Genomic DNA, 17,796 nt, shown 5'->3' with positions numbered 1-17,796 from the left:
TCTCACTCTCGGTACCTTAGACCTCTCCACAGGGCTGCTCACAACATAGCAGTTAACTTCCATCAGAGCCAACAACCAGAGAGGGAGGGAGGAAGTCAAAATGCCTTTTATGACCAAGTCTCATAAGTCACACACTGTCACTTCCACATTATTCTCTTCATTAGAAACGAGTCACTAAGTCCAGCCCACACTCAAGGGGAAGGGAATAAGTCCCCACCTCCTGAAGGAGCAGTATCACCACAGAGTGAGCCCCTTTCATGCTCTCCTTCCAGGCTCAGAAAAGCACAAAAATAATGGATGTAGAGCCTTTGGTGAAAAGATGATGGGGGCTTTTAAAGGGACTCCAGAAGGGGCTGTTGGAGTTTTGCCTGATTGGGCTGAGGAGAGGTGGTAGATAGAGAAGAAGGCATTGAAAACTCTCTGTGGGCTTTGAGCCCATGGTTCCATAGGGGTCATGCAGGCCCCTTCTCTCTAGGCGGGAGGCGACCTTGTTCAGAAAAGACTGAAGCCACCAGTGAGTCCCAAGCCGTAGGTTTGGTTCCATAAAAGAAGGAACTGGCTGCTTAGGGCCAACTGTATGCTGGACAAAGAGCCATCCATAGCACTATGGATCTTTTTCTAGATCATCAGGCCTGCCAGGGCCCCGGTAGGGAGAAAATGGGGATTTAAGGCAGAAGTGGTGTTCTGAATAAAAAGGAACTCTGGGCTCTACCTCTCAGGAAGGATATGGGAGCCAGAGGGATGTTAGGAAGCAGAAGAGGAAGGAGCCCCACTATTTTTTCAAAGTGATCCCACTCAGGATGATGGCTCGGCACCACTGGGCACAACAGCAGTCAGCCCTTTGTGGCTTTGGCTCCTGCGTCCAACACAGAGACCCTGCCTCAGAGCAGGCATTTATTTTGCCCACACTGGCACTGTAAATGGATTCCACTTAGCAGTCTTCTTTTGAGGATGCAGAGCCATTGGTGGTCATATGGTACTGTGTCTGTTCTTATCTCCCCTATCATCCCTGGGGAATAAGCTAATCAAACTTGCTGATGATTTTACGCTGAGAAGGAGATAGCTAATAACTTGGATGACAAGTATTAGAATACAATGTGATGTGGATAAATTGGGTCCATGTATTAAGGGCTATAAAATGAGATTCCATCAAGGCATGAATAATGGTGCCTGTGAAAGGATTAATCAAATGCCCCATTAAAAGGTATAGGAATTCTGGTCAGATAGCCCCTGTTTAATTACACCCCTGCCCTTACCCCACCCCCACTTCATTCCCACTGAAACTGCTTTCTTCTAGGAGAAGTGTGGAAAAGAGTTTAGAGGAAGTAATAGAAAAATTGGGACATATATTTTAATAGAACAAGATCATAAAGTCAGATTTAAGCAGCCAGTGTTTAATTTAGGGGGGTAAAGGCAACTGGCAGGAGTAATCATTTACAAGTGTAATTTCCAAGGGAGCCCTGTTGATACCATTCAGCAAGTGCCAACAAAGCATTTACTTTCCAAAGGGAGAAAGCAAGACAAGAGAAATGGAGGCACCTCCAGGGATGGACCGGAGAACAGCCAGGCCATAGAGAAGAACCAGGTGTGAGAGTGGACAGTGCAGAAGACAGACACCACTCCTGAAAAGTCTCGGAGGACTCACACTGTCTGGAAAAGGCTTCCTGGAAGAGGAGACTCCAGCAGAGCCCCGAAGTGTGGACAGGCTTCCACTGCAAATTCGTGAGCACACTCTGGTGACAGGGTTTAGTGAGAAAAATGGGCTTGAGCCGAACAGGGGGCACCTGTGGAATTCTCTCCATTTCCACCACCACTACCCTGGTCCAAGCTATCATCACTTCTCGCCTGGACAACTACAAAAGCCTTCCAGCTATTTCCCACTCTTGCCCCTCTGCAATACATTCTGTACACAGAAGTCAGAATCAAAATCAAAGTTAATCATACCGAACTCTCGACTTGTAGCTTTCCATTGCTCTTAAGCTAAAAGTAAAAATCATTATCATGGCTACAAGTCTTGCATGATCTGAACCACATCCTGTGCCAGGCTCTCTTTCACTCTCTATATGCCAGTCAAGCTGGCCTTTCAGAATTTCAGCACATTGGGTCTTCCCGCCACTGGACCCTTGCACATGCTTTTCCATCTCTGTATATGATTTTCTTTCATCCCCTCTTCCCAAAGCTAACTCTGACTCATCCTGCAGTATGCACCTAATAGTCACTTCCTCCTGGAAGACTTCCCTGATTTTCATAACTAGGTCAACCTTCCCTCATACCTTGAAAACAGATGTTTATCGTGTGAACATAAGGTCTGTCTCCCTCACTAGGCCACAAGTTCTATGAGGGTAGCAACCCACTCTTTGAATCCCCCAGAGCCTAACACAGCCTCAAAAAAAAAAAAAAAAAAAAAAAAACTGGATCATGACCTTTAATTGGGAGCAATGAGACTAGTTGAGAAATTTCAATTGACCAGTATGTATGAATTCTTAACTGGGATATAAACCTGAATTCATGTCCAGACTGCCACCTGCTGGCTGTGCTATTATAAATAAATCACAAATCCTCTCAGTTGGTTTCCTCATGTTATAAAGGGGGAGTACCAACAGCCACTTCACATGGTTGTAACAAGAAATTAATGAAATCGTATATATAAAAGCAGTTTTAATTGTAGTACTAGACATAAATCTACTCTGTCATTTTTCCAGTGCCTGGCATATTGAGTCATTAAACATCTATTAGATGGATGGATGGATGGATGGATGGATGGATGGATGGATGGATAGATGGATGCACATATTCACAGTTAGGAAACCAACACGAGAGCCAGGATGAGAACCTAGCATAAGAATACCATGAGGGAAGCCAAAAGAGGAGAGGATTTCAAGAAGGTAGAGATGGTTTGTTGATCACCCACAATATCACAGTGGAGCAGGCAAGGAGAATAAGGTGAAAAAATCATTTAACTTGGGTAGAAGGAAGTCAGTGGTGACCTTGGGGCAAGTCCTCAGCCTTTTCATGTTGTCTATGTTTTCAATGACATGCCTTAATCGTAACTTAATCACTTTACTGATTTTTATCTTTTTGGGAGAAAATCAAATTGATTTGCACATACAGCAAAATTGCAAAATTGGTGAGATTACTCCAGCTGCTGCCAGCAGGTGCTGACAAGTGAAGAAGTGAACGTCAGAGGATAAGAGAATACACTAAACATTTATTTTAATAAGGCCTAGAAATCCTTAGTTATTTAATAAATTGCCATGGAGAATTAGGTTTCAGTTTCAAGGGTTGTTTTGTTTTTAACTCCCTGTGTTCCGGTAGGAATAGGCAGGGACCTCCGGTACAAGATCTGTCTGAGGGCAAATGCACATTTCTGTGAGCTTTTTTCTGTCTCTTTCACCTCCCTGCTGAGCTCTGATCCAGCCAGTCTGTTTGTGTATGGGCCTTGGGAGTAAGTGGCCCAGGCTGAACCTAACTAAGCTCCATACTGGTCATCTCAGGGCTGACTCTTGATGAGTAAGAAAGACATGATGAATAAATGAAACTCCATGGCTATTTCAACATTCATCTTCACCCCGAGTTCTCCAAACTGGGATGACAAAATGAGGTGATCAGTAGAAAAAAAGTTATGAACAGACTAGAAGAAAAAGCCTTCACATATTTTATTTCCATGTAGTAGTTGGTGGTATGAACCATGGATCTGTGGGGAAAGGAGGTGGTGTTTCAGAAGACATTAAAATGATTCACGGAGAGGGTATAAAGGCCCCCGCCACAGTGCCTCTTCAGCAGGAACGGCTCAAGAGCATGTTACTGGTCTGAAAACAGAATCATGCATGTCTCTGCCCTCTTCCCACATCTCCCTGATCCAGGATTTCTTTGACGTTTAATCACATCAGTAGAGTGGTTTTCTATGAACCGATCTACGCAGTTTGTCGAGGCCCTTGTCCTTCTGCAAACCGCATAGTCCCTGGAAGTCCCACCACCTTCCAGCCTGGGAAGTGTAGGGAGATCTAAAGACCTCACACAACTGCCTGCCTTCACCAGTAGACCCTCATGGCGAAGCTGATGGTCAGTGGGGAGGTCTGGGTACCCATACCTGCCTGGGGTTACATGGCAGGCACAGCAGAACTGATGTGGTTTGTCCAAAAACACAAGGACAAATCTGCTCAAACAGAAGAGCTTGATGGTTAAGACCTGGTCCTGGAGCTAGGTTCGCAGTTCAGCTCTGCCTCGCCTATCTGCTGCCCTCTCTGAAATGAAATCTTCTCATGTGTAGAAAATAGGTATAATCATGCTTTCTCAGAAAGGTGGTGTGAAGATTAAATGTTATGATGTGTGTAACGTGCTTAAACCGAGCCCAGCCCAGCATGAGAAGTGAGCTAATGGAAGCATGAAAGCCATATTAGATTGAAGGCCCATCCTTTGTTCCGATCAGCCTTCCAACGTCACTGCTGGGCCCTAGCCCAGCCTGCCCCTCAGAAATTTCATACAGTGGGTATTTCATACACTAGGTAGTTCTTAAAGGCTAGAGTTGGAAATCTTGAGAAGAGAGGAGTCCGTAGAGGGGTTTGGAGTGGGAACTGGGTGGGGGCAGAGATGAGAAGAGGGTTTAGGGAAGAACTCCGAGGAATTCCTGGTGATCCAGAGATGGGACCTGGAGAGAAGCACTAGCAGGCAGGAAGACAAGTGGTTAGAACTAAAACATCAGAATAACTGTCACAGAGTCAGGCAGAAAGGAATTCCAAAAAATATGAAATCTTTCAGAAAGATAGACTAGACAACAACTAAGAAAATAAGCTTTTGAATCATATTTGCCTTTTCAGTGAAAGCGAATTTAAATTAATTTGATTTTGAGAATTTTAAACACAGACATCGTAATCATTGGAAATACCCTAGAGCATTGTAAAAACCAGAGTTGGAAATCACTTACCATCTACACTGTGAGAGCAGAAACCCAATCCTGCCAGCAGATTTTAAAAACTCCTGTGCCCAGGAAAGAAATCAGTCTGCCTGGCAGATTTGCATTAAGTCCTCTCCTGATTATCTTTCCCTCCCTGCTCCTTCCCACCCAATACACAATCCTGCTTTCTTTCACAAATACAACCTCTAGGAGAACCAAGGAAAGATATAAGAATCGGGAGCCAGAATGTGATCAGTTTGGGCCTCTGCCTAATTTCTTTCATTCCCCTCTGATGTCTGTTAGGCCACTTTCGTGGCTGAACGACTAAGGCTGTAATAAAGTTTTGAAGGTAGTGTCAGTAACCTAGTGCGTTTGAAGAGTGCCTTGACTTTGAATCTTATTATCTTCATCTGTTTTAGAGCTTTTTTTCCCTTGTGCAAATCGAAATAGACCCCAAACCTTTCATTTTAAGTATCGAAAAACCTCCCATCTCCTAGAATGACACTGCTCATTTCTTTTGTTCATCGTGTGGGTGCCATAGCCCTGGAGCATATAATTTAGGGTCCTGGATTTATTGGGGGTATCTGAGGTCACCATTAAATGGATGCACTCTTTATTAAGTCAATATATGATAAAGCCTTTTGAAAGTGCTAATAATTATGTTCATGGGACTGCCTGCTGAGATTAGAGAAAGGAAAAAAAAATGTAAGCTTACTTTTCTTGCTCCAAACCATAAGTAAATGGCCAGATCTAATCTTCTTTTCATCTCTCATTTATATTTATTACATTTGGTGAATCTGGTTAGTGGCTTAGATTCCTTAGGTTTTTACTACATCCAGGCTCCTATTATGCAATCATCTTTGATAAAACCTAATGGTATACAACCCTGGACTCAAGAGCATAACGTGATGCCAAACCTCATTCCAAATGTACTTCCTACTAGAGCAAACTATATTGGAAGACATTAAGGAGAAGCATTCCCCAGTCACTTCCAATTGCAAAAAAATTTTTCATAAATCACTAGTTCCACAGAGAGCTCCACGCCCCACCCCGCAACCCCGATCATGTTTTCCTCCCTGCCTCATTACCTCTATTGTGAGAGCTCCCTTTGCCCACACACTCATGAGAATGTGATTATGGTGGGTTGTGCCTCCTGAAGAACATGGCTTGCATACAATTTTGGTTTTTTTTAAGTGGGTGATTATTTGCATTAAGAATGAGTTCATTCGAACGTGTTGGCATGCACCAAGAGCAACATCCAGACAGTAGAAAACTGCAGGTTAGACAGCCTGTCTTCAACAGATACATCGTAAGGAAAATAAATAGATAGAGGAGGATCTGGTCGCTTAAGAGACATCTAAAAAATGGGCAGGACTAACCATGGTGTCTAAGGATACACACTGTGTGATAAAGCCATAAATAAACAGAAGGAAGTAAGTCAGGAGTGTGGGTAGTTTTGGAAGAAGGTGGGGTTGCAGTAGGGACAGACCCGTGGACGGGCTTCTGGGGTGGCCAAACAGGTGCCCTTCTTCACCTGCCCAGGAGTCACCAGGGCATCTGCGTACATTTGTTTTGTGTAGTTTTGTATGTCAGTGCTTTATTTTACTATAAAAACTTTTTTTTTTAATGAGTCCACTTGGGGTTTGCCTTACCTACAGTCTTTTCAGGAATTTGGCTTTTGCGGGGGGCATCTTATAATAAACTATGTCTTCTTACCTTTCTCACTAAGAAATTGTAGATCCATCCAGAAACTCACCAGTGGGGTTGTCCAGCAGCTTGGTCGGAATTGAGAAAAATTGAGGGCCTGTTGATGGAGCTTTTCTGAGTTCCGGCTAGTAAAGTCCCTGGTCTTCTTTTTTCCCTACTTTAATTTGTAGAGTTAATTATCTAGTTAGTTGCTTTCAGTAATGGAATAAGCACCTGCAAACCTATCCTCCTGAATAAAAGCCAGGACCCTGACAATAGCCACATTGCTCCTTGCCCTCACTCCTCTCCTCCCTGATCTTTGGTAATCTTTAAAAACCACAATGGATACCTGACATTTGCCCCCACTTTCTCCCAGCAAATGCACCCTTATAGTGTAATTTTGGGGTGACCTCTGACATCCCTCTCCCTCCAGCTGAAATGGCATTCCTTTACCTCAAGGCTTTCACCCCTATTCAATGCATTTACCACCTCAGGATGAATAAGTGAGGTCAGAGTTAGCTTCACTAAAGAGTAAAGTCAAGAGCAGGATTCAGGAAAAGGGGACGCAGCAAGGACAGCCCAAAAGAAGGTGGCGGGGGTTTACCTTTTCTTCTTTTTCTTATTATCAGACCCAGCCTCCATGTGTTGATATTTTTCAGCTTCAGTCTAGAATCCCAATAAAACACACCTTTAACATCGGTCCCTGAGGCTGCATGAAGCTAGTTGTCCAACTCTCTCAGTTCATGAGCTGAATCCAAACCTGTTTGAGATTAAACAGGGTAGATTCAGCTCCACGAGGTCAGGGACTTCATCTGTTTTGTTCACCATTCAATTCTCAACCCTGGCACATGCTTGGCACAGGGTAAGTGCTCGGTAAACGCTGAACGAAAAAGTGGATGAGTAGACAAGAGACCGAGCCAAACAAACAGCTTCCAGCAGGAGAAAGCGCACAGAGACCTCCCGGGATGGGCGGTGAGAAAGCACCTTCTGTCATTCTGCAGGCCCCCTGGAGCCCTTACCTTTCCCCTCACCTCCACCTCTGATCTGCAGCCCAGGACGGACCACTTCTGCTCTGTGCCTTCCTGTCCTCAACAAGAAAATCGGCCAGTACCTAGTTCTTGAGAAGTAACAACTCTTATCACATTTTTTTCCCCATTTGTACAGCATGGAAGTATTTTCCCACACATTGTCTAATTTGTACTACACAGTAATCCCATGACGTGGGTAATTCCCACTTTATGGAGGAGGAAACCGAGGGTGAGAAGACTAGAATGACTTTGGAGGAGCAGAGCTATAACTAGAACGTAGAACGTCCTTTGCTACATTGTCTTCAGTACTGTCAGAGAGCCAAATAAATGGATAGCAAGAGCCATCATTGCTCCCGAGATGCTTAAACTCTGACTCGGGCACAGATGACTATCTGAAATGGCAAGCACACTGCAGCACTGCCTGATCCTTCCCAGAAATGCAGTGAAAGCTTCTTTAGCTGCTGTTGTTTCTTGGAAAGATGCTGTCTATGTAAACTTAGAGACTAAGGGTGGGTCGCTCAGCAGTCTTCAACCAACTATTGTAGTGGGGAGGAGAGGGAGAGCATATGTGATAGAAATCCAAAGGGAATCCCAAAGACTGACTTTCATCAAATGTGCCAGTCTCACACTTTAGCAGGCCTCATTAGGAATAACCACATCACAAATAGGAAAGAGAAAGCAGAGCGCCTAAATAATCCACAGTCTATATAATCATTCCCTTACACCAGTGTTGTCTGTGTCAGAATTAATACTGCTTCCTTGCACACAGAAAGATCCGAGCTTTTAGACTTTCTTCCCTCCAGATCATTTCTCTTTCTTCTGATGCTTTCAGTGACCCTGGGTAGGAGGTGGAGCTGATACTGAGACTTAGAAACGTATGTGACTTGGCCAAGCCCCAGGGCCAGTTAGTGACAGCGTTAGAACTTGAACCTGAGCTTTTCCCAGCCTCCAACTCTTTTCCCACTTCCTCCCCTACAGTGACCCCTCTCGGCCCCCTCTTTCAGCATCCTTGAGAAAAACCCAGCAGTGGCAGCTCAGCCACCTGTGAGTTCACAGCACTGGCTCCTGCCAACTCTTGCTTGTATTTCGGTAGTTAAGTGTTCACTGACCGCTTTGTGTGTGTTATAATTATTTAATTAGTCTGTGCCTGGGAGGAAGAGATGCTTTATTTAGAAGCTTAATAGTGAAAACTTCCGAGTCTTCAGTTCACTATGAGCTTGATGGCATTGGGATGATCTCAGTCTGCCCACTGTGTCCTAATCCACTTAGCACCAGTGGGATAACCAGCAGTGGCTTCATTCAAGGCACAGCCAATATGCTGAGGACTGCAGGAGGGTTGTGGCTAGGTTCTCAGAGAGAGGACCAACAGATGCAGGAAGTCAGGATAACGAGAAAAATGTTTTAGGGCCTTTGAGAAAATAACCAGATCTTTTTACGCCCCTCTTGGGCAAAAAGAGAATAGAATTTATCTTCTTGGGCCCTGGGCTGGGGATAGTACTTTACAGCCAGTGTTTCTCAGTCTCAGTTGCACATTAGGGTGACCTAAGAAGCTTTCACATATCCTAATGCTAGGCCTGGCATCAGTTTTTTTTAAACTCCACACATGTTTGCAATGTGTAGACAAGTTTAAGACCAGTGATCAAATGGGTGATGCTGGCTTTGTCACATGTCAGCCTGGCTAGGCTGAACTACATTTCCCAAAATGCCCTGTCCTATGGGATGAGGCAACAGAGAGATTCTTGGGTAATCTGGATGGAGATGGAAAGGAAGCAGCAGCCATTTGTCACCTACCTACTGGCTCACCACACTGGCCTGAGGCAGCGGCCAAGGCTGCAGTTACTCCATCTTCAGCTAAATCCCCCTTCAGGTTCTCTGACTCTGGGGCCAAGTGTGTATGCTTAGCTCCATGATGAGGGCCCCCGGCTTCTGGAGGACAGCCAAACGATCAAGGTCAAAAGCAACAAGGACTGACACGAGTTTCAGTCCATCCTCATGAGGTTCCAGTTAAGGCTTGCAGGTTCCACATTGTTGTTGGTCTTCTCCACTTTCCATTCTTCTTTCCTTCCCAACTGTCTGCTTAATGGACCTCACGCTCCAGCATCAGACCGAAAACAGCAGCTTTATTGAGGCCGTTTAACCAGCAATTACTGTTGCAAAGATCAAATACCTGTTATAGACTCAAATATTTACAGATACATGTATATATATGTATGTGTGTGTGTGTGTGTGTGTGTGTGTGTGTGTGTAAATGTATCCATAACCATCCTTGTAGTTCTACTTCTTCAGTTGAACCCTGACTGATACAGGTGGTTTTCAGAATTGTGGAATAAGAGATTATTTTTATCCATGATGGTGGCCCAGTATAAGAAAGAGATACAGGTGGCTCTGATTGAAGGAGAAGGCAGGTCTGGCAACTCCCTGTCTCCAACCCCATCCCCCCAAATTGACATATGTGGGCAATTTGAAAACCTTTGGTAGATTGCTGGTCTCCAAATGTGGTGGTATAGTGGGAAACCCTTGGGGAGGATCTTAAGAATGCAAATTCATGGACTTCATCTTGGATGTAGGAATCAGTATTTCAGAGGATTGGGAAAGTAAGCAGTTTTTTAAAAGCCTACCCTACCCCAGCCTTTCTGGAGTGTTGGTAATGTTCTGTGTCTTGATTTGGGTGCTGGTGACATGAGGGTATTTCGTGTACCCAGTGTCATCAGGTGGCACACTTGTGATTTGTGCCTTTTCCTGTATGCATGTTATACGTCAATTTAAAAAAATGCATAACCCCACCTCCTACCCTCCCCTTCCCCATTAATTCCATATTCCAATGACTGGCCAAAGCTGAAAACCACTGGACTAGATGCTTCCTTGTGCTCCTCCTGGCAAAATTCAGAGAATAGGAACAGAAATTTTTTCAGCAGCTAGGGAGTAGTTCAGATGTATCCATAATCCTAATGACACAAACCTATGCAATTATTTCAGCATTGAAGAAGAATTTGAAACCATGAGGCAGCCAGCCAGCTTGAAGTGATAGGAGTGGGTTGCCAGTGGGGCAAGAGGGGCCAGTTTGGAAGATCACACTGGAGCCAGACCATGGAAAGCTTTGAATGGCAAACTGAGAAAGAGCAAAGTGACTTTCAAAGAATTGGGGCTTTATTTTGAGGAAGAGCTTACGGATTTTGAGAATACTGATTGATAAAAGTAGTATTTTCTAAAGTATATGTAGAAATATAGAATTACATTATCCATCATATTTAACTGCTCACAAAAAATACTGTTCGAAATGCAGACTAGTGAACAACAGAACAGACCCTGGCCTGGAAACGGGGACTTGACCTTCCTTTGGTGTCAACAGGCTTTTCAACCTCAACTTCTTTCTAAAGTACGTGTGGTCTATACATCCTGTTCTGAGGTGCATTTAAATAAAATTAAGAGAGAGAGAGAGAGAGAGAGAAGCAGTTAAAATCTCAATTGTCCCATTTGAAGCCCTAGTAGGTTCCTATGGGGCAGAGCTGTTACAGGTACATTGAGATTTTATAATCTTAGTGCAGGGAGAAACTTCACAGGCTGATTCATTTTTTAAGCAAGCAGTGTCAAGAACGGATCCAACAGTTGTTCCCAACAGGGAAGTTGGACCTGAGGAGTGTGGGGAGGGTGTTTTTCAGCAGTGGCAAGAGAGAATTGGGTTGAATTACAATCTCTCTTGGATTTTTGAAATGAAGAACAGGCCCTACCTGTGATTAGAAGCTCCCCTTGATTTAAATCCACCAGCCTAAATACCGTCTCTGTCTTCTTTAATATCGGGGCGGAATTTTCACAACCTCTTTTAGCGGGCCTTTTCTAAGTGTGACAACTTCGTGTACCTTCTCCCCCACTCCCTCTCCGCCAAAGACTAGAACTCTTGAGCTTTCAAAATAAGGGCAGAATTAGACCGAAAAACATCCGTTAAGAAAATCAAACTATACACATCATCGAACTTCTTTTGAAAGACATGTTTTCTTTCTCATTCTTGTTTGACTTGCAGTATTTTCATTTTACCCTTTCTTACTCTCCCATACTATAATTGCACCCTCAACTCCATTTTGAGGACTATCCACAGAGGATTCTTTGTGAAATTTCCACAAGGAATTCCCTCTGGAACCTAGCACACTCCCACACATCTCTTCACCAATTCTCTGGCATGTACAGAGGGAATGCAAACCGATCTTAACATTAGTCTCAGTCTAAAACAGTTAAGACAAATCTAATAAGGAAAACAGAACATAGGGCATTCCAAAGTGAGAGGCCAGTTCCTGTGCATCTGTGTTTCCTTTCTTCCCCTAATGCAGATGATTTGAGAATTGAGGTCCACGAATTGCCTCTCCCGTTCCCCATACCCCCTCCCTGACACAGGGCCTTTCCCAAAACAGGATGAGAGCACTTCTTCACAGTTTTTTCTTACAGCATTTTTCGGGAAAGGGAAGTTCACTTTAATGAGTTTGCCTGCTGACTCATGAAACCACCTGACATTCTCCTTGATCTCGCGGGTGGGCCCAGCTCTAGGTTCACAGAGGCAGCCCTCCGCATACCTAGCTCCAACACCATTTGCTCAACTCATGTGCAGCAGCTCCCCAGAGCACTTCACTTGGCTAATAGAAGTTGGCAGAGTCACAGAGTGCAAAAGCCCCAAGCCTCAGGCATGAGGAGGAAGGCGCTGGAAGCAGGAAGGTGAACCTCAGCCTTCTGGTTCAGTCATACTGAGACACTGGTAGCCAGGAGGACATCCAGTTGTGTCAGTGTCTGGCAGGAGGATTCCTGCAACATCGGTGTTATGTCTACACAGATCTCAGAGATATAGCATCTGTCCACGTGTGTGAGCCAACAGGTAACACCTAGTCAAAATAGAACCACAGGATGTTGGAGACCCCCAAGATGACAGATTCAACCTCTGTACCCGCTTCTTACAGTAAAAGAACCCAAGACCCACTAAAGCCATGTAGATGATTTGCCCAGAGTCCCTCTGGTAGAGATAGAGCTGGGCCACTCTCCCAGGTGTTCCAAGTTCATCATTCCACCACTGCCTCTTCCCCGCTCACAAACGCATGCTAAACCTGCCATGACTGTCTTCTCATAATTATTTTATTATCACGATTATAGATGGCCAGCAACATTAATGGGGGGGTTATGTAATATGTATAGTATAATGTAATATAATATAATTATATATAACATAAATATATAATTATATAATATATTATATAAACATATATGTTTTACATAAATATATTTTTTTACCCAGACATAAACCTTAAAGATAATTGCTTTTGTTTCTTCTTTCTTAGTCTTCCTTTCAGTAACTTTTTATTTAAGTCAATAGGGGACTTTTGCATATGTGAGATGTTGAGAACTCTGAGTATAGGCTCTAGATGTAATGTCTTTTAGTGCTGAATGCTTTTAAAGTTCTTTTTTAAAAATTATTTCTTAAATTATGTACCATACATACGGAATTTGTATATCATGATTTTATATTCATAACACACATGTTTTCACATATCGATGGAGATGTACCTTACGATGTTTGGGGGAAGGAAATGTGGATTTAATTACAGGTGGACTTTTTTTTTTTTTTGAGATGTAATTGACATACCATTGTATTCGTTTTAGGTGTACGACATAATAATTTGATATATGTATGTATATGTCTTTTAAATTCATCAATTCAGTAATACCTTACCTACTGAAAAATTCAAAAGGTACCCAGAGAACCTACACAAACGTTTCCATGCTACCCTTGCCCCCAGCCACCCATTCACCCTCCCAGAGGCCATAGCTATTAAATCCTCCCAAAGATAGGCAAGCATAGATGTGTAGGCTTTTTTTAAATAAATTTGTGTATTATATACACTGTTCTGCTCCTTGCTTTTTCAACTTAACAATGTGTTCATTCATTACTTTAACAAATATATATTGAGCTCCTATTATGTGCCAAGTAGTGGCTGGAATAGAGAAGGAACCAAATAGATTCCTGGCCTCCAGGAACTTAGTGGGGGATAGAGACAGTGAACAATAAGCATATGATGTCAGATAAAGAAAAGTCAGTGTGGGGGAGGGGCAGAGAGTGCTCCCTTTCGTAAGCTAGTCATGAAGGCCTATCGGAAGAGGCCTGAGACCAGGTCCTGAGTGAAATCAGGGGGTGGGCCTTGGCAGGAGAACTCTGGGCAGAGAGAGCAGTATGGAAAAGACCCTGAAGGTGGGGCGTGCCAGGCCACTCATGCTCCTGGGACAGCGAAGAGGTGGATGCCTAGAGGTTCTGGCTGTAAAGAGTGGTGAGAAAGGAGCTTAACAATGCAGGGAGCCCCAGTCAGGTAAACACTTGTGCCTCTTAGGATTTGGCCTGAATACCTGGGTGAAGGGTAATGCTGGACTGAGGTAAGGAAAAGCAGGGGAGGAGAGAAAGCTAGCATTTGGTTTTGGACATGTTACATTAGAGGTGCTGGCTAGTTCAGTGAGCAGGAGGAGTTGGCAGATGGATACAGAAGTGTGGACTTCAGACAGAGGTCAGGGTTGGAGAGACAAATCAGACTCATTAACACATAGATGTTATTTAGAGCCCTGGGAACAGATGAAATTAGAGCAGCTGCCCAACATTTTTCATACCATGGTCCCTCTGGAGTGAACAGGGAGAAGGACACTGACACCAGGGCCTCCACCCAGTCCCCATCCATTGCCCCAAAAGCCAAGGGGCTCAGCGTCCTGTCATAGCTGTCACTCCTTGGCAGCCAAATGCATTGTGTAGTCATAGTGTGAAGAAGAAAGAGCACTGGGCTGAGAGTCAGGACCTCCAATTCTGGGCCTGGTCACAGCACCTGGGAGGGTTCAAATTAGGTAGTCTCTGAGGATCCTTCCAGCTGTAATGTTATTTGCCTATAAGTCAAGTGATACGAAGAGTACAAAAGAACTCCTATACACCACCCACCAAAAAAAAAAATTATTACAAACATTCACAAAGTGAAAGGGAAACAGTGCAATCAATTGTGGAGTGTTAGGGGTCATTTTAAATTTACAGAAAAGTTACAAAAATCATTCAAACACTCCCCCCACGTATGTATGTGTATACATTTTTATGGCTTTTTTGTATATTTTATATACTTTCTGAACTATTTGAGAGTAAATTGCAAATATCATGTCCCTTTACCCCTAAATATTTCAACGCGTATTTCCTACAAAGATATTCTCTTACGTAACCATAGTATAATTATAAAAATCAGGAAATTAATATCACTGATGTAGGCCTTGTTCGAATGTTGCCAATTACCCCCATAGCAAAAAAAAAGGGGAGGGGGGTTGGTTAAAAAATCCAGGATTACATGTTGCAGTTAGTTGTCATATCTCTATAGTCTCCTTTAATCAAGGACCATCCTTTGGTCCACCGTTCACAGCCTGGACACTTGTGAAGATTACAAGCCATGTATTTTGTAAAATGTTCCCAGTTTTGGTTAGCCTGCTTTCCTCGTGGTTAGATTCAGGTTCTGCATTAAGGGGTGCAGGTTCTTTCCACTCCACTGGGCTATTTCAAGCCTGTCAGCCGGTTTTCTCCACAGTCAGCCATTGCTTTGCTTTGCTCAGAAGGCTGGAATAAAGACTCCAGCCCTATTTTCCACTCATGTCAGTGATTGATATTTGATTAACGTTCAGGATCGCTGTCATCTAGAGCATAATTTTCACAGATGCAAAGACCAATTTTGTTGTTACTGAGGCAGAAAGATCTATTTCCTCATAACTGATCAAACAGATTTGGAGGGAACCAGTAACCACCAGGGGGTCTCGCTGGCTCATTCTGAAAGGAAGCTTGCCTTCATCTGGCATCATTAGCATTTATGGAGGGAGAGTCAAAAGGCCCAAGTACACACGTGGGGGCGCAGTCTGGGCTACTATGCCACAGCTGTGTGACATGGCACAGCCATCAACCTCTAAAGTGAAGAAACCTCTGAACAGTGTTGGCCTAAGGGGCACATAGAACCTTGAAGAGATCACTTTGTAGACTTTACAGATGAGATGGTGATTATCACCTCCTTACCCAACCAAGAAGTGTCCTGAGAAGACCCCCTTCTTAAGAAGTCAAAACTGCTGAGCAGGACCACTGCCCCTACCCCATCTCGACTCTCAGGTACAGAGGTGGGGGTACCAGGTTCAAGTACTGCTCTGCAGCAGGCCGGCCACCCAACCTCTCGGAGTTTCCAGCAGTGGTATCAGTGTACTGAGTACCTGTCCCCAGTTCTTGGCACAGATATACAGTCATCCTTGGTCCTTCCTCTTCTCCCTCCTCTATTTTCTGTTTGTTCTCCTCTTCCTCCTCCATGTCGCTCTCCCGCTCCTACTTTTCCCTCTATGACTCCTCAGTAAAAGCAAAAGTTATTATTTCATGCCAAAATATTAAATCACATGCAGAGGTTTGGAAGTCAAGTCCCACTAGTCTTCAACCAAGAAAGTAAAAAGACCCAGCAAATCCTAGTTTGGAAAACAGTGAGCTTGGCCTTAGGAGATCTGGCTTTCCCCAAAGAAGCATTCACTTCCTAAAGGTAGCTGGAGGATCAGGGCTGGAAGTTGTGGCAAGCATGGCTGTGTTGAGAGGTGCAAGGGCTGGCAGCTGGAGGCTGGAAGATACCCACTAAAGGTAGCTGTAGGCTTATCAGCCCATGACTTGTTTTGATGGAGGAACCATATTATTTGTATACGTATAGGAAGTGAGGGACCTTTTTTCATTGAAAATTAAAATAGCTTTCCTGGAAGTATGAATACGGAAAAAATATGCAGTCTGAGAGCTTAATAAATGGTTGTGAATCTGAAATGAGTTAGAATATGTCTTTAGAATAGCACCTGCCCCAGGGTAAGGCCTCAGCAAGTGGTAACCATTTTTTATAGTGTTTAAAGGCATAGAATCGCGAGCCAGATTGCCTGGGTCCACATCTCAGCTCCAACATTTCTAGTCGTGTAGCTTGGGCAAGTTACTTTATCTCTCTGTGCCTCGGTTTCTTTATCTGTAAAATGGGCATAATTATAGTCCCTACAGGATAAGGTTGATGTGAAAATTAAATGAATTCGTATATATTAGAAAAGCGCCTGGCATGTATTAAGTACTATGTAAGAGTTATTACCTACTGTAACGATGAGAAGATCAGCGAGAAAATTGCCACTGGGTTTTGCCCATAAGTAGGCATATTTGAGAAGACCAACATAGAGGCTAGTAATCATGAACTTAGAACACAAGCTGTATTTCAAGGCTAAAGCCAGGCATTTCAACTGTGGATTAAGAGTCACACATGGAGCAGAACTTACTTGCGTACTCTTCTGGAGTTGTAGTTCTTCTGTGGACAGATTTGGGTCCCTTTGCCTCGGTGCATGACAGAGTATTCTTTTTTTTTTTTAATTTTTTTTTAAATTTTTTATGGTGACATTGGTTAATGAAATCCAGTAAGTTTCAGCTGAACATTTTAACAGTAAGGCATGTATATATTTACATTGTATGTTCGCCTCCCATAGTTAGATTTCTTCCACCACATATTTGACCCCTTTTACCCCATCTACTTCCACCCTCCCCCCTCTCCCCATCCTCTGATAGCTACTAGTCTATAGTCCATGTCTGTGAGTCTCTCTTTGTCCTGTTCATTTGTTGCTTTTAGGTTTACGTCGCACATGTAAGTGATATCATGGGCAATGTATTCTTTGACCAAGGATCTGATACTTAACTGTATTAGTGTTTTAGGGCTGCTATAACACAACAGTGTCTCAGTTCTGGAAGCTTCTGAGATCAAGGTGTCTGCAGGGTTGGCTTCTTCTGAGAGCTACAGGGGAGACTCTGTCCCAGGCCTCTTCCTGTCTTCTGGTGGTTGCTGGCAGTCTTGACATTCCTTGGCTTGTAGATGCATCACTCAGTCTCTGCCTTCATCTTTACCTGGCATTCTCCCTTTGTGTGTCTGTCTCTGTGTTCAGATTTTCCTCTATCAAGACATAGTCATAATAGATTAGGACCCACCCTAAAGACTTTGTCTTAACTTGATCATCTACAAAGACCCTAGTTTCAAATAAGTTTGCATTCACAAGTACTGAGCATTAAGACTTCAGCATCCTTTATGAGGACACAGTCTAACCCGTAATATTCATAGTCCTTCAACCCCTCATGTCCGGACACAATTCAACCCGTAATATTCATAGTCC

General features: G+C 43.6%; 1 protein-coding gene across 10 annotated transcripts in view; it reads left to right on the top strand.

Moving 5' to 3' along the window:
- Window positions 1–17,796, top strand: part of ATXN7L1 (ataxin 7 like 1) — a 209,833-nt gene that overhangs the window by 95,995 nt on the left and 96,042 nt on the right. The window contains exon 4 of one of the 10 annotated variants that reach the window (XM_039849386.1): window positions 1,509–2,698. The exons of the other annotated variants lie outside the window; for them this stretch is intronic. Within the exon in view, the coding sequence (XP_039705320.1) occupies window positions 1,509–1,591 (83 nt within the window). The 3' untranslated portion in view covers window positions 1,592–2,698. Of the gene's footprint in view, window positions 1–1,508; window positions 2,699–17,796 lie in introns of those variants that run through there. 10 annotated transcript variants of the gene reach the window in all.

The sequence above is a fragment of the Pteropus medius genome, unplaced genomic scaffold, assembly GCF_902729225.1.
Source record: "Pteropus medius unplaced genomic scaffold, Ma_sr-lr_union100, whole genome shotgun sequence".
NCBI lineage: Eukaryota > Metazoa > Chordata > Mammalia > Chiroptera > Pteropodidae > Pteropus > Pteropus medius.
This window is presented reverse-complemented; position numbering and strand designations above follow the sequence as displayed.